Source organism: Pseudopodoces humilis, chromosome 13, assembly GCF_049639895.1.
Source record: "Pseudopodoces humilis isolate 2021_Gansu_Grassland_sample_001 chromosome 13, ASM4963989v1, whole genome shotgun sequence".
NCBI classification, from domain to species: domain Eukaryota; kingdom Metazoa; phylum Chordata; class Aves; order Passeriformes; family Paridae; genus Pseudopodoces; species Pseudopodoces humilis.
The window spans coordinates 5,624,310-5,650,958 of NC_142212.1; the positions used below are offsets into that span (position 1 = coordinate 5,624,310).

General features: G+C 39.4%; 1 protein-coding gene across 1 annotated transcript in view; it reads left to right on the plus strand.

Moving 5' to 3' along the window:
• The window catches only part of RFT1 (RFT1 glycolipid translocator homolog), a 47,186-nt gene extending 39,185 nt beyond the window's left edge, over window positions 1-8,001 (plus strand). Inside the window, exons 13-14 of the mRNA XM_088061924.1 lie at window positions 7,043-7,089; window positions 7,837-8,001. Coding sequence (XP_087918050.1) covers window positions 7,043-7,089; window positions 7,837-7,924 — 135 coding nt within the window. The 3' untranslated portion in view covers window positions 7,925-8,001. The remainder of the gene's footprint in view (window positions 1-7,042; window positions 7,090-7,836) is intronic.
• The last annotated feature ends 18,648 nt before the right edge of the window (window positions 8,002-26,649 follow it).

The following is a 26,649-nucleotide window of genomic DNA, read 5'->3' on the forward strand; positions in this document are numbered from 1 at the left end:
CTTTCCTTGGGATTTGAACTCTCTGTCGGTAAAAGTTTGAATCCCAGACCTTTAAAATGCCTTCCAAAGTTATTACCATTTGAACTTGCTGTGACAAAAGTTTATAGTCACAAACGTGGAGCAACATCACCTTTTTCTTTAAGGACTTCCGTGGAGATTGGGTTACAGATTCGGGAGGATTTTCTCAAACACAGAGATCATCTGGTCTGTGTGGTTGGCAGAGACACTAAAGAGATTGATTGGCCTGTTGTGCACATACAGAGTGTTTTCTCTTTAATAGTTAAGTGCTTTTCCCCCAGTGCTAAGTATTATTGAAACTACTGAAAAGCTCTTTAGTTATGAGTAGTAGCAATAGAAGTGCCTTTTACATCTGATTATAATATCCATTCTTTATAAGTATACCAGAGGAAATTTGTATGGGGGGATTTCTCAGGTGCTAATCTTTACAGAAGTGTGAGCTAAGTATTTGTGTAATGGAAGTAATGTTTCTCTTGAAAATGTTATTGTTCATATGCTGCTTGAAATCTTTGTTTGCAGTAGATTTGGACAGCAGCAAGTTCTGAATTGTTAAAACAAAGAACATCACAGAGGCCAGTTTGTTCTCTGCAGCTTTAGGCTTCAGTGCAATGTTAAATATTGAACTGATTTTATTAAAAGCAATGCAAGTCTGTCTTACTTAGCCAGTAATTGTATGGTAAGTGGATAAAAAGGTACCTGAGTGAATCTCAGTAAGTGCAGAAATGAACTGTAGATATACATCTAACATTCCAGGTAGTACTTTGGACCTGTAAGGATGACTAGAAACAGACAAAATGATCTTTTTCAGGAGACTGGATTCTTCCCTTTCAGATGCATATTGAATACCCCAGAGGAATAGCTATTCTTTAATGTGAAAAATGGTAATCCCTGAAAGGGGAAAAGTGATAATTCTAATTGCATTTTTGATCATGATTGAAGTTGGATGAGCAATAAAGTTGGCCTGAGTTTCTGTGTATGGACTGTTTTGTAGAAGATTGTCTATATATGCACACATACAATATATGTGTCATGGTTGAATACAGTTGTATCTATGGAAACATGCATGAGCTACACTATAGGTGTGAGCTGTGAATTTTTTATGAGTGCTCAGTTAAGAATCTGAATTTCACTGCAAGACCTGACACTCTAGACATAAACAATAGCACCTATACCTTTGTGCTAACCTAGTCTGATGAAAACTGTTCTTTCAAAAAAAAACTTGTTTAGCTCATCTAGTAAAAATTGGATGGACCTCTCTTCTCTGCTCTATATAATTCCCCTGGAAGAGATTAAATTTGAAATCTAAAAAGCAAGTAATCTCTCAGTAATAAAGCACAGTCTGTAAAATGTATTCATTTATTGTCAGCTGTAGTACCAAAACCTGTTGTTATACACTGGTCTATTTTTAGGAAAAGAGAATTGAAAATAAACCCCTGATGTCAGTAGCTTCTGTGAAACCCAGGAGAGGAGTTTGTTTATTCTGTCCCTTTCCCTGGCAGCTCCTGCAGGGAATGCTGTTGTCTCCTATTGGAAAGTGCCCTGAGCTCATGGGCAGTTTTCCTCAAACCTCCTCTTATGAGGAGGATTTGACAGAGAGCCAACAGTAATTTCAAAAGACCATGGAACACTTAGATGTTCTACATCCTCTTTTGGATCTTCAGTGATTTGACAGATCCTAGGAATTAATTTGATCCCACTGTAGACTTAGAGAATTATTAAAAAGCATAATAAAACCAAGGCCCTTCTCCACACAATACTGAGCATGTTTATGAGTGCAAGAATCAGATGTTTGCAGGGACATGTGTCAAGTATTTTTTTTCTGCTGTGCCTTAATTTGAAAATATGGAGCCTCAAGAGGGAGTTGGCCCCTGTGCAGCTGACTCTGCTCACCCTAACTCAATCATGAGTTGGGAAGAGCTTGGTACCACTGTCAGTGCCACTGAGAACACATTCATGCTCAAAGATTGGTGTGAAAGGTGTAAGGAAAATAGTAAAAACTTGGGGATATGGAAAGAATTTTGCTTTATTAACTTCAGGTTTCAGCAGGCAATATTGTTCTTTATTCAAGGCCAGAGTGAGCCCAAACCCAGAAACAGTCACAAACAGAAGGTTGAAATGAAGACAAGAGAATGCCTGGAAGAGACAGAGTTTGGCCATGGGCAGAGTAGTATTATAGGGCATTGATTAAAAAGGAGTTTAATCTGCTTATGTGACTCCAGAGATTATCAGCAGCCATTTCTGTTGTGTGGTGTGTCTGTGTGAGCTAATTGGAGAGAGGTGGCCTTACATGGGAGAACTGTGAGTTGCTTCTTGAAGGCCAGCAGCAGTGAAGAAGAGTTTCAGATAAGGAAGGCTTTAATTTGACATCTCTGGTCATGACCTTATTTTCTTCTTTAGCATGCAGTGTTCAATGAAAGGGGAAGGTTTGTTAGAAGTGCTTGAGGAGAGCTGTTTATAAGCTTCTCAAGTTTGCAGACACACGTAATTTTTAAATCCATCAGTGAGATGACATTCTGTATGGTGCAGTTGCTTTTTTAACCTATCTCTTCTAAAAAATATACCTATCCAAGCAGATCTCTTGGATAGCTAATGCCACATTTGTTCAGGAATCTGGTGAGCAAAGGCTGGAAGAAATATTGAGTGGATGAATACTGTGCTGTGCAGCCTTTGGAACTCCAGAGAAAGCTTTTCTATACAATGTACAGTAGTAGCAAGAATTCTGTAAAATTTCCAGTGTGAAGGTGTTCAAATGTTTACAGTTGCTGTCCAATACATCCTTTAGGCAAAAGAATACCTTACTCTTTAAACTTTCAAATAATGTCCTTCACAGGAAGTGATAGATGTAATAATGAAGTCAGTTTGTTGTGACAAAGTTAACTGATTTCATGGTTAATAAATATAATAATAATTATAATATAATAAATATAATAATAAATATAATATAATAAATTAAAAAATATAATATACTAAATTAAAATAAATATAATATACTAAATTAAAAAAAAAATAAATATAAACATGATAAATAAACCATGTCATGAGTATCTCATATAAGCTTTAAAATTTGGTCTTGACGAGAAAATCTGGTTTGAACAGCTAAGCTAGTTCATACTTTATTTGAATAGGTGTGGGTTTAGGGCAGAGGTTCAAATACATGGCTATCTACTTTTTCTTTCAGGCAGCTTTTCATAGCCCAAGGAACCAGTACCTGGTTATAATGCATTCAGTCAAAGTACTTTTTTCTTAATTAAAAATCCCACATGCTTTGTAGGTGCAGGTTTTAATTGTGTGTGTGTTGTTTTTGGTTTTGGGTTATTTTTCTTTCAGTTACACAGAACTTAGAGGCTACTTCTGTAAGAACTACTCTATAAGAAGTGACTTGCTTTTGTTTTCAATAAAAATTCATAATGCCATTAATGATGGCTAAAATCTTGTACACAGCTGCATTCTGGACCTAGTCTCCAATGACAAAAGAAAATCCCCATCTTTTCCTTGTTAGTTGTTCTTTAGGTTTTTTTCCTTTTGTGTGGGATGGACAGATGGGCTCCCATGGAAAAGAAGGGATGACTTTGCTTGTGGCCAGCCCAGGTCAGACTGGACTGACAAGCCCTGGGCTGCAGAGCTGCTGAATGCCCCACTGAGCCAGGCAGCCCTCAGGGTGCTGGTCACAAGTGCTGATGCTCTCTGATTTCCTGCCATTTCTTATTTCATTGCACAGTCATTGATATATTTGAGAATTTGTTCTTAATATTGGGTTAACACTTTAAGATAAACTGTAAGCCTGGGGGTGCCTAGTATCTTGTTGAGAGGATGTTAAGTGGTTTATGATGATTGTGGGTTTACTCTTAGTTGCTTATGTCATTAGGATTATTTTGAAAATGTTATGCATTGACATTAATATGCTAAACACATAGAGGACTTCTTATTATCAGCAGTAGAAATGTTAGATATGGCATGTTAGTATTGGTTGCTATTAAAAGGACTGTCTATATTAAATGAAGCATTAGGCTTTCTGGTTGGTGGTGGTAATGAAGAAAGAACCCTAGAATGTTCTGAGTTGGAAGGGACCCACCAAGATCATCAAAGTCCAGTTCCTGACCCTGCACAGGAGCCTAGCATGGTTCCCAGTGAATCCTAGCATGTCCCTAAGAGTGTTGTCCAAACGCTTCTTGAGCTCTGTCAGGCTGCTGCTATAACCACTGCCTTGAGGAGCCTGTTCCGGTGCCCAACCACCCTCTGGGTGGAAAACCTCTTTCTATTACTCAACCTAAACCTCTGTGACAAAAACCAAAGCTATTAGTGATTGTTTGTAATGCCTGTGTGTCTCTTCTGCTGTTGCTGTTGACCACCTTGCAACACACTGCAGTCATGGATCACGGCTCTGATGAAAGCGTTGGGTTGTTTTGCTTTGTTTAAACATGGCCAGGAACTGCTCAGCTGAGGGAGCCTTGAGGTCACAGGTGGCACTGAGAGACCTGCTGTAAGAGTGTCCCATGTCACAAATGTCACTGCTGCCAGAAAATGGAGCTCCATCTGCCAATATGTGGGTTGGCAGAATGAGATTGGATGTAGTGGAGTGAGTTAGTTTGTGTGAGGGGTGCTGACCTGCTCGCAGCAGGAGAGAGCATGAATTCACTAGGAGTGCATCTGAGGTTCTGTGTGTGGCTGTGCTACTTGGATGCTTGGCTTTTGAGGTCAATTCATTTTCTAGAAGCAAGAGGCCAACAAATGCAAAGTTCAGTCCTGTCAAAAGTTATTTCTCTTTGGTAAAATGAGCAGCTACATCAGTTGCCATGCATAGTCCAAGTGACCAGGCTCCCATGATGATAATGAAGATGGGTTCTGACTCCAGTTGACATTGAACTTCATTTCCCATTTTGCTTGGGCATGCTCATTAAAGTATCCTCTAAACTTCTTTCAACTTTGAATGAACTCGTTGATGCTGGGGTAGCAATAGACTTGAACTGATAGATGTAATAAATGTTATTGCCTGTAGAAAATGTATCTTTTGCCTGAGATGCTGTTACATGGTGGTAACTCATTTGATTTCTCAGCCCTCGTCTTCATCATTTGTGCCTGTTCACCAGATTCATTTGCTTGTTCTTTATAGGCAGTTTTGATTGGCAGTTTATACGCCAGTGTAATTTAAGAACTCAATAAAAGTGCTTTTTACACAAATAATATTCTATAAAAGAGGCACATTTCTTCAGGGTAATTCCTCAGATTCTTAATGAGCCACGTAGATCCTGTATTAGATCATGGCTCCTTGTAAAGGGTTTATAACTACGCTCAGATGCTTTGTTTGGTGTGTAATCAGCTTTAATAATGGCTGTGTAACCATTCAGGGATGACAAGAAATCCTATGGAAGGAACTAGAAGGGACTATAGAAACTTAATTAGAGTACATAAACATTTTTCTAAATACCTATAAACACATAAAAATCTGAATTGCTTTATAACTCTTTCCAGCCATAGCTGAGACAGTGGAAGATTCTATTTAACCTGAGGGCTTTTCCCATAAGCAGCTCTGCAGGACTCTGAGCTGCTACCCCGTGTGTGGCTGAGGATTTGTGCCTCTGTGGCCCATCACTCACTCTGTATCTCTGGGCAGGGGATGCCAGGGATGAATCAAGCACTCCCCTGTGGCAGCCCTGCTGTCCTCGAGGGACATGGGTGTGTGTATGGGTGCTTTGAACAGGAGTCAGTCTCAGACCACTCACAGAAAATGGTCTTGAAATAATATACTTCTTCTAAAATGTAATATTTTTTTAAAAATACTGGCTTGTTGTTTCTTTTCCACTCTTCAATGATTTTTATATTTCGGTGTGATGTCTTAATGTTCTCTATGGTATTGTATTAATTCCTTAAGGTTATGCCCTCAACATACACAATATAAACAGGAGTGTGTCCAGCTGAGGTTTTCTATTGAAAAATTCATGTTCAAGTGCTTATAGCTTTGCCAATTTAGTATCTTAGGCTCAAGGTAAGTGCTAGTATTTTGTGTGCCTAGTGTGTTGTTTTGTTTTTTGATCTATCATAGATTTGGAGATTAGGGAAAATGAAAACAAATAATCTAAAGTAGTTGGAATTTCTGGGAATGGTAAATGGCAAGATTATTTTTTTCTCTCCTTTGAAACTTCCTTGATGTTTAATTTGAGGTGCTAAGGTTTCTAATCTGAAGCGAGGACATAAAATCTGTAGCAGAGGAACTTTGTTATCTGCAGACTTGTGGTAATTTGTAAATCTGCCCACAGGTGACCAAAATGTAAACCTTCAGTTTCAGAGACAGATTACTGCCAGGGTGTGGTGGTAAATGCTCTGAAGATGCTCTCAAAGTGATCCCTTCCATCTGCAGTTCCTGCTGAGCAGGCTGTGGAAGTGCTGGATCAAATCCATACTGAGGGATTTTGTACCAGCTTGTGCTGCATTCAGTGCCTGGACAGTGTGTGGGGACCGAAAGGGGCCCTTGCAAACTACGCAGGGAATTAGAGAAATTAAAGGCTCTTCTGAAAAGATGGATTTTATCCTTTTTGATCCCACAGTATTCCTGACTGCCTCTAGACAAGGCACAAAGCAGGGGCTTTGCAGGTGCTGTGGTTTGCCTGGCTGTGCCTTGCAGGACTGCTGAGTGCTGGCTGTGACTTAAAAAGTGAAAGAAAGTGAAAATCCAGATGACAAACTGAAATTCCAAGTCCACTGACTGTCTCACTCTTGGTTATGATGTGGGATCTGCCAAAACAGTGGTGTCAGTGCTGTCTGGTTCAGTTTTTACGTGTGTGAAATAGTATCAGTCTTGTTCATACCCTGTTGTAAAAGGGAATGAAGTGCATAGTGATGAAAGTCTGTAGGAAAACTGACTTTTCTATCCAGTGTAAGGTGGAAAGTACATGCTGTGTGTGACCATGCAGGACAAGCACCAAGTGCTAATGTTGTCTGGGAAGTGTTTTGAAGTTTTGCTTGTTTAAATGTTTAATTCTGTATTTCATTTTCTGATACCTTTTGGTTTTGGATTACTTTGAGGTAGCCTTTGAATACGTGGCAGAGAAAAGTTCTACCTGTCCAAGGAGCAGGGTAGGAGCTGACACCAGGGGATAAGGGAAGGGAAGGGAAGGGAAGGGAAGGGAAGGGAAGGGAAGGGAAGGGAAGGGAAGGGAAGGGAAGGGAAGGGAAGGGAAGGGAAGGGAAGGGAAGGGAAGGGAAGGGAAGGGAAGGGAAGGGAAGGGAAGGGAAGGGAAGGGAAGGGAAGGGAAGGGAAGGGAAGGGAAGGGAAGGGAAGGGAAGGGAAGGGAAGTCAAGTCCTGTCCTACTGGGTTGCTCCCTGTCAAAGAGGAGAATAAAGTGTGACCCAGAGGCAGCTTTGTAGCTGCCCTCCAAGAAATAATCGGAGCTGGAATGTTCCTCTCAGGACTGGTAGAAGGGACAGTGCCCACAAGACCTGTTGTGGTAGGATCAGATTGTGCCACAGGAAAAATCCTCACATGGAAAATCTTCACATGGACAGTGCCACCCAGGGCAGGTCACCTAGAGGACTCTCCAATCTCAAATATCTTTTCCTGCCTCATGATGGGAACCGAGGGCACTTACAATCTCTTTCAGAAGCAGTTTTTTAATGCCCAGTTCTCAGGGCTTCTTTTACTTCCTAGACAGGGGTTTGGAAAGCAAATGAGGCAAGAGTTTACAGAAATGGGTATAATAATTGGGGGAGGAGGGGAGTACTGGAGTTTGTCATAATTTATGAATGCAGCAGGTTTAACTTCTATTAGTGTCAGGTTTTATTAACAACCCTTTCACTCTCCTTGCATTCCTTCTGTCTTTCAGGAACAAGAACATGCTGTGTCTTCTCTGTGGCTCCTTTTTTACTAAAGGGCCTTCCTGGTTCCAAGGCAGAAATGTCATGAAGAGATAGGTACAAGTGAAGAGATTATTCCTCACTGTTTCATTTGCTGACAAATGTAGAACAGAACACAGTTCTGTTCACAGTTACCAAGGACAGAAAACTGAATTGCCTGTAGGCATTCACTTCATTGTAAATTTATGGTGTGACTGTAATATTTGCATTAATCCCATCAGCACAAAGCATACATAAATGCATTCAGAATTATTTTGTCTTGCTCGTGCAATTTACATTAAGACCCATATGCAGAATTGTGTTTTTCACAGCAAGTTTTTACACATAATATTAAATTTTTTCTCCTTTTCTCCCACCAATATGTTGCATATTTTTAAGTCTAGCTGGGCTCAGTGCCAGCAAGGAACTACAAGGATCTATGGCAACTGCCACATTTGCACTTTTCATTTACAAATCAGTAACTAAACTCTCATTAAATATTCTTAACCAGCCTGTTCAACATATGCTTGCTTGGGTATTAGTACTTATAAGTTGAAACAAATTAGATCAGTAGCTAAATTTGCTTCCTAATAGCCAAAGATATTTGAGAAAGAATAGGTTTTTGGAATGTAGAAGAGGCAATGCCTCCTTTCTGCTTCATCCTTTTAAAAATGAGACAACTCTGCTCAGCAAAGTGAAAAGGTGGAAATTTAAACTCCCTCTCCACATCTTCTGTGGGGACACTGGAACAGGAGGAGTTTTCAAATGAGGCCAGTAAACATCCACTAACTGTGGTGGCTTACAAATTAGGTTTTATTTTGAGATACATTTTCTTCTATTTCATTCATGTTTCTACCTTTTAGACATCCATTAAATACAATTTCTTTTTAATACTGGGAGTCCTGCTTATGGAGAAGCATTTTCATCTTTGACTTCTAGGAGGGATGACACTAATTGCAGGAAGAACCACTTAACAAAAGAAAGTGCAAAATCATGGATGTTAGATCATGTTATACCCTTAAAAAGGTTATTGCCTCTGCTTAAATAGCTATTTCATGCACTTGTGAAGATTGTTAATGATGAGCTTTTAGTTAATTTCATTTTGTTGTCAAAATCACAGTGCAAGTCACATTGTGACGGTTTCAGGTTTCTGCTACTTCATATGAAGGTCAACAGCAGCTCATCCAAAATGGATCAGAGATCCCTCTGCATGGAGAGAGCTGTTTTTCCACAGGCTGTTGGGAGCATCCAGTGGTGCTCCCACCACTCCACCTCACTGGGTACTGGGTTCTGCCCGTGGCCTCTCTCTGGCTGCGATGCTGAACTCACTTTGCCTTTGCCCTCTAAAATGGGATTCATATTTGTGTATTTTAACAGTATTTCACACAGATTTATTTTATGCTTGTAAAAACCTGTATTTCCATAAGTGGAGATTGTTAGCATGTAACAGCTTGGGCTTTTTGAGGAGTTTATGGTTTTTACTGGCATCCTTATTCCACTAAGGAAGGTTAAAATATGACAAAGCCTATTTATATTTCTGGAGCAAAATCCTTCAGGAAAAGAGCCCTTACATTTTGCCATGTAATCCAGAACCCTGACAAGCCTTTCATTTTTTCAGTAGTCTTGCCCAACCCCATATTTTGCTTTTGACTTTCTAAGATAAGAAAAACCTTTTCTCTGGAGAGCTGGACACACAACTTTCTTAATTCAAAGCCAGAAGAATCAGTTGGGAAGCATGTGTTGGTAACAGATCCTACTGCAGGGAAATAGCTCTTTGTGTTAACTGGATGACAGTTGGGAAGCATAACTGAAAATATAACATACAACAGCCTCTGATACCTAAAATGAAGGAGCAGCTAAATCCCTCCTTTCAAGAAAAAAAGCCAGGCATGCTTTTTAAGTGTGACTCTTAAGACACTGACATGCATGTGCATGAACCAGTGGGAGGCATTTGGCCCCTAGTAAGACACTTCTCCAAATCACTGGAATTTAGAAAATCATTTTGATGCTTTTATTTTTGCTCAGGGCACAAACTGAGCTGCAGGAAAGAGCAAATGCTTTCTTTTTGGCTGGGCTTCGGAAGCAGGGTTTTGTGTGTGCTGCTCTGACCCAGGCTTGCCTGGCGTGTTCAGTGTGACCTGCACACTGGGCCGCACAAAACTGCACCAGCAGCTGGGCAAGAACAAAGCACCACACAGGAAAATGTTGAAAGCATGTTTGAGACTACTGTAACTGCAGGAGAGGTTTGTTTGTTTTATCAGCACCTTGGTGGCGAGAGCAAAGAAGAAAGCAGAAAGCAAAAAGCTCCAGAGCAGCAGTCCAGGCATTAACCGCCCTTCTCTGGGCTGAAATAGATTACTTGCATTTCCTTCAGGTAAAAGGTTGATTTCAGTGTTTATTTTCCTCCTGTAGGCAAGATATAACAAATTATCACCAAATAAACTGAAATAGATGAGGAATTAATTCTTATTTTTAGAATGGAGAAGTTTGCTTGTTTAATGATTATGTTTTAAAAAAAAATTTTGTCCTTTGTGACTCTGTGGGGCCAAAGGAAATTTTGTCAAGTACTACTTCATTGTTTTAAGAAAGCCTTGGGAAATTATCTCTTCAAACTCAACCTACAGTACTTCATTGACACTAAGCTGTTTTTCTCACCAAGACTGAGAGCAGAAGTGGATTTTATTCTGATGACAGTTCACATATTTAGTTTCTGCATTTCTCAATACTGGTTAAATCTTGTAAATAAATGTGTGATGCACTGCAAAAAAAAGTTCAAGGCCAACATGTTTTGGAGAAATAACAACTTGGAGGAGTTTTTTTATTTGATTTTTTTAGGAATTATAGAATTTTCTTTAAAAATGTGTTTAAATGTCAGTTGTTGACAAGCTCCAATACATGCTGGATGTTATTTATCTGAAAATTGGAATAACAAAATGCAGCAGTTGGGCTAAACTGTTTCCATTATTTCCAGCTGGCATAAATATTCTGTGATCGTCATCTAAAGTTCTTGTCTTGTTGATTTTATAGAGTCACTGCCAGTCCCTGGGCATGCTGATGGCTGACTCTGAGTTCACCCTGGAATCTCTGCTTGGGTAAAGTGTGACTTGAGCCTTTTGTTTTATTCTCTCTGTAGTCTTGAACATAGTCCTGTTCCCAGAAAAGAATATTTTACTAAAGTTCTTGGGATGTATTCCAAAAGCCGTTCTACTTCACAGCACTCATAGACCTTCCTTCTCTTCTGTCATAGGGCATAGAAGCACTTCACTTACATCAAATACTTATCAAACCCCAAGGAAAATATGCTCAGGGTTAAGCTAACTGTGAGAGATGCTGGCTATTACATTTAAAATGGCCCACTTTCAGTGAGGTAGAAATGCTCAAAGTGGGATTCAGCCAGGAGAAACACACAATGGGAATTCTTTTACATATGGACATATACATTAGATACATAAACCAAACACCATTCTTTTTTATTTAAATGAGGTAAAAAGAAAGGCTTAAGTTGTACTTGCGTAAAAAATAGCCATTGGACAACAGCCTTACTGGATAGAGGAGCTGCTCAACATTCTGTCAAGCATCTGAGATAAGAGAAGGCTGATAAAGCTGAATGATCAAAGATGAACTAGAAATCTAAGAGAAAAAACCCCTCTTGCCTGATTTGCAACATGAGTGATACTGGCAGTATCCTGATCAGTGTTAACACTCTTTAGGGAAAGGATTTTATTTGGGCTGTATTTGTTCCTATGAATAGGCAGAAAAGGAAAGTTGGCGTCCATTCTTTCAGTTTGCAATCCCAAGTTTAGTAATAACTTGGAAAAATGAGAGAATATATTTTTTAACAACTTAGCTTCTGCTAGAACTGATGAATTCATTCAGTAGAACTAATTCTGTTCAGTGTGGAAGCTCAGGGCACTGCAAAGAATTAAGGAATAAGCAAGCTGAATGTTTCTCCTTGAATGAAAATGGGGTAAGATATTCTTTTTGACTAATCTAGGCTGAATATTGAACTCAATGAAAAATTGTACATGACCCCAAAAATTCCAGAGATAATCACAGTACAGTTGGACTTCTGCTCTGTTCTCTGAAGGCCCAACTGGCTGTGAACCAACCCCAGAGCAAGGAAAAGCTGCAGAGGAGACTACTCCTAAAACTACTCCTACTTCTGAATTCTTTTTTAGGAGGTTGTGCTTTGAGTGTTGGAGTCATTGTGGGGTTTTTATTTCATTTGTAATGACATGTAGGAGGGATTCCAGCCAGTTGCAGCAGCATGGAATGTGTCTCCTTGCTGCTCTTGGAGCTATGGGTGAGTTTTATCATTTCCCTGTTCTTTTTGTAACTTCAGAAATCTTACAGGTAGCAGGTGGAGCAGTGCATATCTGCTCTGGTTGGTTTGGACAATTGAAATCTTTCTGACAAAGCCCAAGGGAACACAGCACAGTGCACTCTCCTTTTGGCAGCCTCAAGGCTGGCAACACAGAAAGACAAGTAGAGGTTTTCATATTTTATCTTAGTAATTACATGCTTCAGAGGCCACAGGACCATATTTAATGGCTTTAAGTACACTGTGGAAATAAGGAAGAGAAATGTGGTGTTGGAAGTATTCCTAAATTGAAAAAGCTTTAGTCCACCTTTTAGCCCATGTATCTGTAATCTTACATTACCGTGTGCTACAAGAAGAAAGAGCTTGTCCAAATGGATCTTTTTCAGCTTCTCACAAAATTGTTCTGAGATAGTCCTTCTGTTTACATACCAAAATCAAGTTTGTCTATTGTGGCAAAAGTAGTAAAATATGGAGCTAAACTAATAATGTGTGTAATAGTAACCCACATATGTTCAGCTGCCACTGTAAATGAATGCTTCCTCCTTCTCCAGTCCATCAAATATTTGGGGCAACAGATGTTTTCTGTTCTTGATAATTTCTTAAAAGTAAGAGCTTTGGCCACTTTATTTAAGAAAGATATGAGATGATGTGTGCAATCTCATGCATGTAAGGGAATTGTGTTTAGTGGGTAAAGAGATTTCAAAATTGTGTTACACAAATTAATGCAACAATATCTTACTGCAGACAAAGATGCTTAGTTTACAAGAACTTCTATGGTTTTGCTTAGCCGATTTCAGATGTATTGTTTAAAGAGCAGTCATGCAGAAGGAATTTTAACAGTACAGGTTTCTAAACAGACTGAATTCAGTTGCTTTCATGTGCATTGCAGATTTGACACTTTTTGTTACTAGAGTGCATTTGCTGCTTTGTGAAAGAAACAGTTAACTCATTTTAAACAAGAAGGGAGATAAGTAGCTGGCAATTTGTATATTGAAGACTGCAGTCTGTACCTGAGAAAAATTCGTAAGAATATGATAGTATATCTTGTGCTGGGATTAATCTCTTTCAACTCAATCTCAGAATTAAAACCTGGAAGGCATAAGGCACTGTTAGAATGAGATGTGATTATAATCTCTAATACTGAGCTGACTGATTTAGTAACAGCTTGAGGTACTCTTTTTGCCCTAAAACCTGGGTATAAGAGCTTCTTTTGTAATGAAACCTGAAACTAAAAAATGCTTGTGTGTTTTGTGCTTCATTAACCTGTATAGCCTGTGGTAATTTTGGAAAATATCTCCAAATAGGTTTCTAGTTTGGGTGAATTTCATTAAAGCTCATTCTTGGTGGTTTACTGATGGGGATAGATAGTTTTCTCTAGTGATCAGCATCAGAGTTGTGTAGATTCATAACCTGGGATTTCGTCTAGAGCTGCCAATAGTAAGTCATTTACATAGCAAAGATAGTCACAATTTTATTCTGCTGTCAGTCATTTCCAGCAAGTGGCAGTTTTTAATGTGGGCCTTGTTACCTTCTTGACACCTGAATTATCCTTTAAGGAAGGTCTGAAACCTTTTAAGCCCCTTGTAAGTGAATTTGCTTAGAAGGTGAGGGTTGTGTTGCTTTGCTGTTCTGTGGAAGATAAAACAGCACAGGACATTCATGTAGATAAGCACTTCACTCTGACAGACCTGACGTGCCAAGGAATTAGACAGCATGTCCCTGCAAGCTTGATTGTATTTACTGGAATACTGGAAGCAACCACCAAATGTTAGTAGTGCTAAAAATACAAGATTTGCTAAATCACAGTCTGACTGGAGTTTGGTTGCCTCCCACATTTCTCTGTCCTCCCTCACAACTGCAATTACAGCTCTCTCCTCCTTTGTTGGCATTCTCCTCACTCCTGTTCACCTCTTCTCACTTCATTAGCAGGCTGCTGTATTTTTTTGTTACTGAGCTACTGGCCTATGACTACATTCCCTTTTCTTTAGCTTTCTCCTAACCATTGCCATGGATACAAACTTAGTTGAATTAAATACTGACAACATGTTCACAAAGAATAATGACCTAGTGATGTACGAGACAAAGCACATTAGAAGTCCAAGTGATTGTCCTAATAGGTTTTATTGAATAATAAGCAGGGTGTTGGAAGGTTCTTGCAGGGATTCCTTTCTAGTACATCTGCAGAGTTGTGTTGCCATGCCCAAGTTTCTCTTACAAACTGCTGTGCTCAGCACCTTCATCTAACCTTGTCAAACTATGTTTTGTTCTTAGTATAGTGTCAAATACAAACCTGAATTACACATGTGAAGACTACTTAGCATTTTCGAAAAGCTGCCTTTTGTCTCCATGCCTTAGATGTATTAATTCATATATCTAATAAGAAAGTAGTTTTGGGATGAAAAAAAGATGCTGAGCATACAACCCCCAGAATTAAACTTTATTTTCTTGAAAAATAGTGTTAAAACCAATTCAGCAAAAACAAAGCCATGTTGTTTCTGACCTGTCTAGTGCATTGAGGCTAGTGTTTTGGCTTGGTTAGCTCCGGGTGGTGAGGGGTGAGTAGCTCTGGTGACCAGCACTGCCTTTGTGGAGCTGCCTGTTCTAGAAGGGTGCACTGTCCCACACACCTTCCCGAGAGCTGAGACAGCTCCTGGGTGGGTGGGAACATATTCAGCTTCTCACCTTGTGAGTTCTCTTAACCCTCACATTAATAGTGGGATAATGGCAGGATTATGGGTGATTTACTGCAAATCCATGTGGGGCACAGTGTAAACTACAGCTGTGCAAACTGCTGCCTCAGCCAAAACTATGTGTCCTGGTTCTTCATTTCTCACCTTTGTTGTTGGAGAAAACCTGGAGCAGTCCTGTCTGCCCTTGGAAAACTTCTGTTGTCCCCCATGATACTTGGCTGAATTGCTTTTGGTTTCCTACCAAAGGGCTGCCAGCCCTGTGCTGAGAGGTGCATTTCTCTTGCTGTGCCCAGGATCTCCCCAGCAGGCTGATGCCCCTGGGAGCCGGCACAGCCTCTGTCCTCCCAGTCTGTGAGGTTTAGTGAGTCTTAGAGGGGCATAACCTGTGCTTAAATGACCAATACCTGAGACACTACACTGTCTGCCACACTCAAAGCACAGGGTGAATGGAGATCTTACCCATGTTGTGATGAAACTTGTCATGGTTTCTAAGTGCCCAGGACTGTCCGTACAGCCTTGTTCATCCTTCACAATATAGTCTGTAATTATGTCAAAGATTCTGCATTCAGGAATGATCATAGGAGATTAGAAAGAGCTGATTGTGCTGATACTCAGGATTACAGCTGTCCCCTCTCCCTGGTACTGCAGTTGCTCCACGTGTCCTGTTACCTCACCCTGGTAGAACCACAGGATTTTGTGTTTGGAACCTGATTTAGCTCACTGATGGCATTTACTCTCTTAAGGCTTTCCAGCATCAACCCCCTGGGAACAATGGATAAGATACAAAAGTGGAGTGCAGAGATAATTTAAGGTAAAGAATATTTACTGTTCATACCAGCTTTAGCTATTTACTAAAAATGCTGTTTCAAGACTAATCTGTCTGTTTCCATCTTCACTGTGGTAAGTTAGGGTATAACATCTAATTTTAATTAACTTTTCCTCTTCTTCTCTCTCCATTAAATAAATGTCTTACCTGTACAGTTTCTCACAGTACAGGATAATGAGGACCTTTTTGTGGGGATCTCTTAGGCAGCCTGTCAAATTCTCCAAGGATGTAGCTATAAAATGTTATCAACTGTGAATGTTATTTAGGAACTTTTAACAGGCTGGGAAGTACCTGAACTAAAATTATCAATTCTTGAGAATGAATCCAAGGTTCCCCTGCCTCCCAAGACGTATCTCTAAGGCATGCTGTGTGGTTTCACGTCCAAAAATTTCCTTACTTACCAATAAAGGCCGAAAATGATTCCCACATCGTATGAAAATGAAGGAGACATGCAGGCTTTGAGAGTTTGTAGGTAGTCAGGGAGTGGGATGTGCCCTGTAGTTACTTGCCCAGGAGCACTCTCAGACAGTGTTACTGTGGTGGTTTGGGGTAACACACAGCCCTGCAGAGCTGCCCACAACTAAACTAGGAAGTGGTTTGAGGCAATTTAACTCGTAAAGTTTTGGAGTGCTATTAATTCTCACGCAAATATTCCCTCAATGTTCGGTAGTGATTTTTACTACTGTGATAATCCCTTCAAGGGAGAAAGCTGCATTCAAGTTATGTGATTGGAAAAAAAGTGCATTTGACCTTGTTTATTCTGAGTGATGTGTGAGAGTTGGGTGCTGCAGTGAGTCCTCATTCCCCCTGAGCCACTCGGAAGCCTGGTCAACAATACACACCCATTAATGTTTCAGTCTCTATGGGACTATCGGTTGATTGCCTGGCTATGTAAACATTTTCATTTTGAGAATACTGAGTGCTCTTTATCAGTAACAAATCACATATTGACATCACCTAGAGATGTATCGGTGTTGTCATCCAAGCAGACCACCCACTGCTTAGGCTTTTATGATTTCTTTGTCAGATATTTGAATAGTAAAAGACATTATAATGAGAATCTACTTTGAAGGGAAGGAATTTCCCTGTTTGTGCAAATCTCTGGAGCCTTGGTATACCCTTTAATAGAGGTGGAGTTTAAAACATCTGTGTTTAAACTGATCAACTGGCATTACTCCTGGGGGAATAAAGCTATTTTCTTATTCCTGATATTAACCTTTCATGAGCCAGTTGAACATACTGCTTGGAAATGGAACATGTGTGCCTTTCTCAACCCTTCTGTTCCAGACAGCCCAATTAAAGTGAAATGTGAGGGGTGATTGCTCCAGATGATGTGCTGATCCAATATTAAACAGCTAAAAATATTGAGTAGCTTCATTATAGCAGGGTCCCATATGCTTTTTGCAGCTAATAAGGGATGGTTTAAATAACAAAATTCAGGAAATAATGAACTTGGTAAACGTTCTGAGGCACCCAGTGTGAGATTTCTCGTGTCCCAGTAAGGTTGTTGTGTGAGACAAGCCATGGCAGATCTTCACAGACCCCTGTGCAAACCCCAGCAGAGACAAATGGACCGACTTCCAAACCACAGCAACAGAAAAAAACTTTGCCTTCCCCAAACAAAGGAACTATGTGTAAGTTCTTTATTCTTTGACCTCAGGAGGATTTGAGGAGTCGAAGTTTTCCTGTTCCCCCTGGAGTTGTCAGTAGTTTTGCTCTGAGCTGTGTTGTGGGTGCTGGCTCAGGACAAGCTGCTTCCCTGTTGGCTCCTGCTGCTGTTCTGCACTGGGAACATGGCACAATGGCAGCAGTAAGGGTGTTGTGTCAAGAGTCTTGGATTACCTCTGCAACAAGAAGTAAAATCTCCATCAACTGAAGTGTTTCTTCCGATGGCATTTATGTTGTAAAGGGAGATGAGGCTCTCTTACCTTGGAACTGTGAGCCAGCAGGGAAAGGTTTCCTGCTGTGTGAAGGACTAATCAGTTAAGTACAGTCTGTGTGATAAATCTGTCTTCTCTGAACACTCCAGACTTACTTTTTCCATGGATGGCTGTCTCCTTTTAAAACTAGATTTATTTGTTTGTAGTTGCAGACTGCTTGAATTACAAAGCAAACAGAGGCTTAGGTTATGACGTGTCTGGCATTTTCCATCTGTGGTACTGACCCACTTCTTTTGCTACTCATGTCATTATTCCACCCACTTCCAATTCACAGATACTTATGAGAAATGAATAAATATAGGTCTTAAAAGGGAGCAGGAAATGCTGATTTTTTGTATTTTCCCCACGGTCCCCAATGTTCAGCTCATGGAAAAATGTCGAAAACTTGGAATTAAATTTTGTCCTGTTGGTACAGAAGAAGGGGGTTGGAATGGGGTTTAACATAGCCATGAAAAGATGTAAGCAACCTTTATTTCAAGTTATTCCCGGCTTTGGGCCAAAATTTTCAAGTGTTTATTGCAAATATTGGATGTGTCCTTTAGAGCAATGTACTGCTAATTAGCTGGTCTTCCTTTTAAAAAACAAAGGTCTTTTTACTTACAGTCTAAACTTTATCCTCAAAAATGCTGAGCTCACATTGGTGGCAGCAGCTCCGCTCAGTTGGACGTGACCTACTTGAAATTAATACTTGTAGTTGAGCAGAAGCCTGAATTTAGTATCACAGTGAATCTCTCCAGATGTGTTTACCAGAATGTGTTTATGAAACTACAGCCTAGGGCAGGAGAGGATGCAGCTGCACCTCAAGCTGGAGAGATTCCTGTGAGCAACTCGTGCAAAAGTCTTCTATATTAACAACTCTTCAAAAATGCACCCAAAGCAGGGTCTAACAGCAATTTCAGGTAGTGATTTTAGAGATGCTCAGCTGTGGAACAGCTGCAGTTCCTAAGGTGTTTGCTGATTACTTATTGATGCTTTGTCCTGATGTATATAAACAGCTCCGTTGCTCTCTGAAGCACGCAAAGGAAAAGAAACACAAGGCTCTCCAATTTAGCTCTATCAGGCAGCAGGTTTTAGGATGAATAGGCACCAAAAAGAGGCATTTACAAGGACTTAAGGAGTGTTAAGTAGACTTAGCAGATTTATTAATTGTAAAGATGAAAGGGCAGATAAAAATGGGCCAGTTCAGTCAGTGGAGCTGGAGATATAGGGAATAAACAGTGAGAAGGAACACACAACTTTCTTTTCTTTCAGATGCCTTTTAATAGCACCTCAGAGATGTGGCAGCATCCCAAGCCTTGCTTGAGCCACAAGAGCTATTTACAAAGTATACAAAGTTACACTTTTCATAGTTTTCAGTTTTATGTGGTCTCTAAAAAAGCCAGAGATTATTGCTACTTCACGTTCCTTACCTGGGTTTTCAGGGAGATTGTGTCCTGGCATAGCCATGGCTTTTCCTCATTGCCTGGTATGTTAAAACCTCTCTGTCCCAAAAGAAATGTGAGGCCCAAAGCTCAATTTGAATGAGATGTGGAGGAAAGATCTCAGGAATGCTCTTTGTCCCTTGGCCAGGTTCATTTCCAGCTGCTGTTGTTTTCAAAAGTTTATGTGAAGTTTGAGTTCATCTTCTGCTTGTATTCCAACCAACTTTTCCCTGGGAAGGAAGGGTAGTGGCCTCACTTGCATCACCGTGCCCATTTCTATGCACAGTCTAATTCTGTGATCCTTGTCTGCCCATCTTAAAAGTACAATATAAAAGTAAAATATTTAGTTTCCCTTCTCTCAAAATCCCTGCAAGTCTGGAAGACTCAGAATTTTGTCAGAGTTTTTTTTTTTTCACTCAGACTTTTCTATTTGAGTAATTTATGGGTGAGACAAACTTCCTGGAAGCTGTGTCTGCTACCACAGTAACCGTACCCTGGGAAATAAGAGCAGCTCTCAGTTATTCTGCATATCTTTTATGTTTCTAACGATGGAGTCTGTTGAATGATTCTTACAGCTCACATGTTATTGGCTTTGGCCTGCTGTGGAAGCCAGAAGCTGTAACCTTGATGTGGGAGAGCTATTACTCTGCATCCTGCACTCTGGCCTCTTAGCAGTTTGATTCAGTCTGCAACCTGTTATTTTTGATGGATGGAACTGTTGAGAGTGAGGGCTGACCTTGGGATGTGTCCACCAGGACCAAAGGTGCCATTTTGTGGGAATATTCTCACGTATTCCTACATGTTTCTCACTTGGGAAGTAGCTCAAAGCCAGCAAGGGCTGCAACTGCTTTGGTGTTGTATTCTGTGGTGGCTGCATTACCTTCTGTCTGATAGGAATGGGACTAAAAAAAGGCAGCACCATTTTTTTTTTACTTGAGTTTTCTTTTTAAACATGTATAAGAACACTTTGCTCTACTGTTCATCCAAGAAACAGCAGAACTTTTTTGTGGAAAAATGACAAAATGTTGCAATAAAGGCACTTATGTTGAGCTGTGTTGGCTGATGCTCTACTGCTGTTTCTTTAATTTTTAAAGTATTTGTAGTAACTCTTATTTTGTTACTTTAGGAAAGGTAAAAAGGAAGCATTGGGAGTTATATAGGAGTTGTTATTGAATTTTTTTTTACTTGCAACTGGTGAGACTGAAATAGAGAAAGATTTTCTCTTGCTTGTTTTCATATAAACCCTAATACAAAAGGGCAGGGGGAAATATCTCTGAGTTAAGGGATCATAAACTCAGTTATGCTGGGTGGGTGGAAGTGGCTTACTGTTAAAAACAAAAGAGAAAAGGGTAACTTCCAAGGAAACTCAGAAATCTAAGTTTGGTAAGTCTCCAAGAGGAAGCAATGGAGTAGTTTATTGTTTAAAATATGGCTGAGAAAGTTTCCTGTCTAGCCCTCATTTAATACCTAAGGGTGAAAGTCTGTGTATTCCTTATAGTGGTGTTTGATATGTCAGACAGGTACATTGAAAGCCAAGGGAAAGGCCTGCTAAAATCCCTGTTCTTCTCCCTAAAGGCAGGATGTGGAAGTTTGCCTTCTTGAGATGGTGAAGAAATATTCAATAGACATTCTCTCTTCACCTCTGGTCAATTAAATGCTTAAAATGATGTGTGTTCCTCATATTTTATGTTTCAGAAAAATCAATGTAACAGCTTACTGTTGATGTTCTTGCCAAGTGAGACTGTAGATCTCTTTTTAAGGCACAGAAGATGCTGTGGGAACAGGTGACTGAGGAGGTTCTCTGCCCTAATTTTACCTTTTTTGCTCTTACACTGTGTTTTTCAGATTCTGCAGCTGAACATTTTAAGCACCAGAGATGCTATGTAGCCCAGTTATGCTGCAAGCAGGAATTAATCCCCCAAAAGCACTGCTAACTGATCTTTAGGCTGAAAGTTGTTCAATCCCTTCTTAAGACATGTTTACAAAAACCCAGAGAACTCCTCATGATGACTTTAGAATCAGAGGGATCAGATTAATTCTCAATTTATTCAGTGCTAGTCAGGCTGAACTAAGAGAAATCTATAATTTATTACTTGAATAGAAAGAAATTATGTTCATCTGAACTCAACACAATTTCAGGAGCTTCCTGAGAAAACTTTTGTAATTGAAAATTATTGGCTTGCAGAGAACAAAACTCCGGCAGAAGCACATACTCTTCCTTGCAGAATAGCTGGGATTTCTGGTCACAACACCTCTGCATGTGATTTATAGCAGCATGAAACCTGGCACATTAAGAACAGGAGTTTTTTTTTTGTATGTTTTTTGTCTTGACCAAAGGAGATCCTTGAGTAAGAAGGCAAACATGGGCAGTAATGATGACTGAGCTTTGCTGATTTGCACACATCTATCAGTAAAACCCATTCATGTATGTATTTAGGTGCATAGTCACTCATGTTTCATATTTGTTATATTTGCATACAAAAGCCCCAATATATCTTACAGGAGCTATTTGTTTTGCAGCACTTTTATATTTCTGTTTAACCAGCAATGCTGCAGAGTTGACAGTCATAAGAACATGAAATAAGTTGCAGGGAAAACCAGATTCAGGTTCAACATTATTGTTGCTAAACTGGTGCAATTTTTTTTCCTCCTTTTAATCTGGACTTTGCATTGAATTATATATGGTTTTAAAGTGTGATGGCCTTTCAGAGCATGTCAACTAAAGGATTTGAAGGTGAAAGGCAAGCTCTACTTTTTAGGTTAGTATTTGAATCACTTTCCATAAGTCTTAAGATACCATTCAGTACTTTCGCTACTTTCTGTGCTCTTTTCATTCCACTGGTACCACAGAACTCCAGCAAGAAAAGAGAAATAATGAAAGGTTTAAAGTTTTCTGTGAAGGAGTATATGGAAAGATGTTTTATTTGTTAAAAGATTACAGTTCAGAGATCTGTACAAATCTGTGATGTTTGAACTGAATCATTGCCTTTGTTCTTTCTGGCAATTAAGTCTTTCATCTTCCATGAAAACTCTGGTTTTTATTACTGAGCTCTGGAAAAGATCCCTCCCAAACTTAAAAACACCCTCAAACTTGCAAACTGGAAAAGCACTTGGACCTGAGAGGGGCCTTTTGGGTTGGAGGATTTGTCCTTTGGCACACAGTGGCTAAAGAGTAGAGCATTTAAAAATGGTGCTAGGGTAAGGTACAGGGAAAGTATTTGGAGAGCCCTCACGTGTTGACAGATTGATGTGCCTTGCCCAAGTTCCTTTTGCTGGGTTTTCTACCCTGGCAAACCTGCCAGAGGGTTGATCACCACCTAAATGAACTCTTCTAGAATTCCATGGATGTGCACACCATTGGAGCTGTAGCTTCAGTCCCACTGGGATCTGGGGATAAAAAAACAACTTGGTAATTGCTGTGCTACAATCCAGGAATGACAGAGCAGGATAAAACTGCTGGGCTGTGGGAGCAATTCCCAGCCCTGTCAGAAAGGCTGGGAGATGGGAAACTGCAAATATTTGGTGAAAAGGGAGAGGTGGTATTGGGAGAAATCCTTGGTGATGGTTTTTTATTTATTTATTTATGGACTTTTTTATTTTCTTTTATTTGCTCAATTTGCCAAAGTCGGAACCAGTCTCTGACAGGTTTTATAGATAAAGATGTACTGACTACATACACATGTTATTCCCAGTTCATTACAAATCTGATAATTTTGTACATCTTTTTCTGGGAAAGCAAGCACTTTCTACTTGTGGAAAAACCACTAAATTTAAATTAAACATTTCAGAATAAGGTTGATCTGATAATTTTGTAGATTGCTGCAAGGTTGAAATAATCTTCAAAAAGTGTTTGAATCCCAAAGTTGAATCAGGACCCAGTTCTGCCTTTTTTACCTCTGCCTATTCTGCTAGCTAATAAACTGTAGTTTTCTTTTGAAGGGGAATGTTGAAAGATAGAAAAAAGCCAAGGAAATGAACTAATATATGACTCAGAATCTCAGAGTTTTATTTTACAATTTTGGCTCATTGTTAAGCTCTTTATATCTTCGCCTTATCTTGAGTAACACATAAAATAGTCTTATCTTTTGTACTTGAAAACAGAAACCTTGACTTGTCTTTTGGGTTGTCTGGGTTAGTTCCATATGAAACTCTTTCTAAAGAAAAAAAAACCAATTGAAATTACCAGAAATTTTCACATAGGAGAGCTTAATGTGTAGAAATATTTTCCATATCCCCTGCCTTATAATTTTGTCTTGTGTTGTTTGCAGTCTCTGGTGTGGGTTTTTTCTATTAAAAACTGTTGCCTGGAAACTTGGAGCCCGATATAAATTTTTTCCCCCAACTTCAGTTTGACAGTAAACTGGGGCTTGGAACAGTTTGTAATATGATTTCATTATAAAATCCTAAAAATGTCCTATCTCATTTTCTGTCATTGCTGAATAAATTTTTTGCCATTCCTTGGTATGTAACACCATAAGCACAGTTTGTAATTCTGCATTTTGAGGGAGGTTTCTCTCAGTTCATGAACAATAAGAGTTCAGCTATCCAGAAAATATACTTACACTCTCCTTTTTCATGCATATTGTTGTGTAAGTAAAATCATATCAGGTAGTAATTTAGTGTCTAATTTCTAAAAGCCATTAAAAGCTCTTTGGAAACTTGTAGAATTTTCACTGCTATAAAACAAAGCTCCTGAAAGCCCTGATTGGTGATTTCCATTAGATAACAACTTCACTTCTTTTAGTATGTGGTCGATGTGGTTAATGACTGGTGTTTTAGAGCGTGAATGAGTTTGACTGATCACTGCAAGAATAAGCAGCTTGCCTAAATTAATATGTTTCAGTCAGCTTTTGCTGCCGAGGTGTGAGTGCCACATTGCCCTTCACGCTCACTTCTCCTTTTTAATTGTTCTCACAACACCTTATGCAGTGGGACAGGCATTGTAAATAGCATTTAGAGTTTAAATTATCATCTGCAGTTCAATATAGGTGGGAATGTTAAGTGCAAGGGTGAGACTGAACAGAGTGAATTGGGGCATAGGAATAAAGAGATGGCATTAGTCAAATTTGTAACTAACCTTCTTTGCTGTGGCAGAACACACTTTCTTGTCTCTCTGAAGGGATTGATTGTGATCCCTTGTGCTGTCCTTTGAGCACTTGGGTGCTCACTGCCTGCTGAAGGAGCTCTGGAGATGGACATTGCTAGGACTGTGATTTAGAAATGCTTAACCTGGAGATACAAGAGATATTCCCTTGCCTACAAGCAGGAGTTGTCTGTTGAGCATATAAAGAGAAGAACCTTCTGTACATTCCTCATTTTGTTTTTCAAGCTACTGATCTTCTCCTAAAAAATATTTCAACTTAAATAATTTTTCTAAGAAACATCAATCAATTGGAAAGATTGTATCTGAATGAGGGATAAAACAGGTTTGAAACCAAGCACTGGGATTGGTTTAGGGTTTTTTGTGCTTTGTGCTTTTCCCCAGTTCCTGGAATTCTGAGCGTGCCTTTTTGTTTCCAGTGTAGATATGGAGATTCTGTCCAGGCTGAAACCTTTAAGGGCTGAAATTTTGAGGAATGATTCAGAGATGCTGGTAAGATAATATAGTGTATATAATTAATAGTTTTCTTGAGAGAACAATGTCTCCTTATATGCCCTGCCCTATTTTCTTCTGGATTTTGTCAGTGACATTGGTATTTTTTGTTAGTTCTGTACACTTAAGAATAGGAATCTGGGTGGTTTAGGTGTGGTTTTCCTCCCTTTTCCTCCCCCCCAAAACAAAACTTTACACAGAATCAATATTTTGGTACATTACAAACCAATTGTTTTTGTGTTGTACAAAAAACCTGCAAGGTTAACAAAACTAGTGGTATTTAATGGGGCACTTACTTGGAGTTTTGCAAAAGTTGTTTGGCAGTTTCTCATACAATAGGAAACTCAGCTTGGTGACTCAGCTTTCACATTAACTGCTTTATTTAGCTTTTCAGCCTCTTGCAACTTGAACCGTTAACTCTGAGCAGTGCTGCAATTACTGTTAAGGTTTAATCAGATCTCCTGATCTTGAGATATTCCATTTGTAACTGCAGATCTCTCATTTTTAGGAGGTCTGGTAGAAGTTAAGTGCGCTAACATTTTGTGATTTCCACTATCAGTATCACTCATCTTTGAGACTTCTCTGCCAACCAGATTAAATGTCATTCCATCATGGTTACTCATGATTTCTATCCTTAACATTGAAATAATTTAAGAAGTCTTGAAATACTTTATTTTACTTTATACAAATTGTATCTTAGGTCTGTCTCTGTGGTGTTCTTTCTATCTTCTGGCTCGGTTTTTAAGGATCTGAGTGAACATATGATACATGTGAGAAAAGGCAATAGAAAAACAAGAAAGCAAAACTGCATCATTGATAAAAGAAAGTCATTATTAACTATGATGCAGTCTTTAAAACTTTGTTATCTGCTCTTACTGATCTCCACTTTTCCCTGCAGAGATGAAGCACAGCTGCAGTCCCTACTCAGGGTATTACATTTCCCATCCTGTTTGTTTGCACCACATTAAACCTTACCCCAATCTCCCAAAAATGCAGTTACTCACACGAGGTCATAGGCTTCAAGGTAAAACAGCAGCACCAAAGTTAGTTGAGGCTTGGAGGGGCTTGGCCAGACTGTTCAACAACCTGCACCAATTTCCAGGAACAAATGAATAGGGAAAAGCAAGCCCAGCACGTGGTGGGCTGTATGCAGATATGAAGGACTGTTCCCTCTTTGCCTGGGAGTTAAATCACCACTAGCTTGCCTTGTAATAGAAGGTTAGCATTTTAATTTGGTTTTCGGCTGTTTGAAGTAATGCAGTGCTTTTCCTGTGTGTGAGGCACTGACCAAGGGGATCTTGCTTCTTAAGTGTTCTTTAAAGAATTAAAAACTCAAAACTGCTGTGAAGCATCACCAGGAGTAATTAAAAAATTATTCTATAAATCTACAATGATTTTCACTCTTGGTAATCCACTGTGTGAGACATTGCCATTGGCTTTTAGTTTTCAACCTTAGAGAAGTATTTGACATTTACTCAGATATAAGATGGAGTATAAATCAATTTAAAAAAATAATTCCCAGCAGTTTTGAGAAGGAGACAAGTCCTTTTATACTCCTTTCACTCTTTCCTTGAAGTGAATGTTCATATTAGCTGATTTTTCAGTGTCAATTAGATGTAGCCTTTAACATGAGTTTAATTTTTTGTTAACCAGAAGTTGGTTGCACTAAATACTAACACAAGTATCTGCTTTTTTGCTGAATTTTTCCAGCATTGTGGTGTGGGTCTGTGAGGCTGCAGGGAGGTTAAATAGTTTGCAACAGCACTGGACAGGAACTGCAAAATAAGTCTCTGCTTAAAGTTTTTCTCCCCTGTCAGCTTCCAAATTTAATAATGATGGAATTTGGGAAAGTACTAAGAGTTGCTATCTGCTGTGTATGTGCAAGAGATAAAGTGCATATGCAATAATAAAACACTCTTCAGAATCTGATCTTTGGTCTGTTAACATGCTGAACATGCCTTTTTTTACAGCAGTGATTTATAGTCCAGCATAACCATGCAGAATCACTTCAT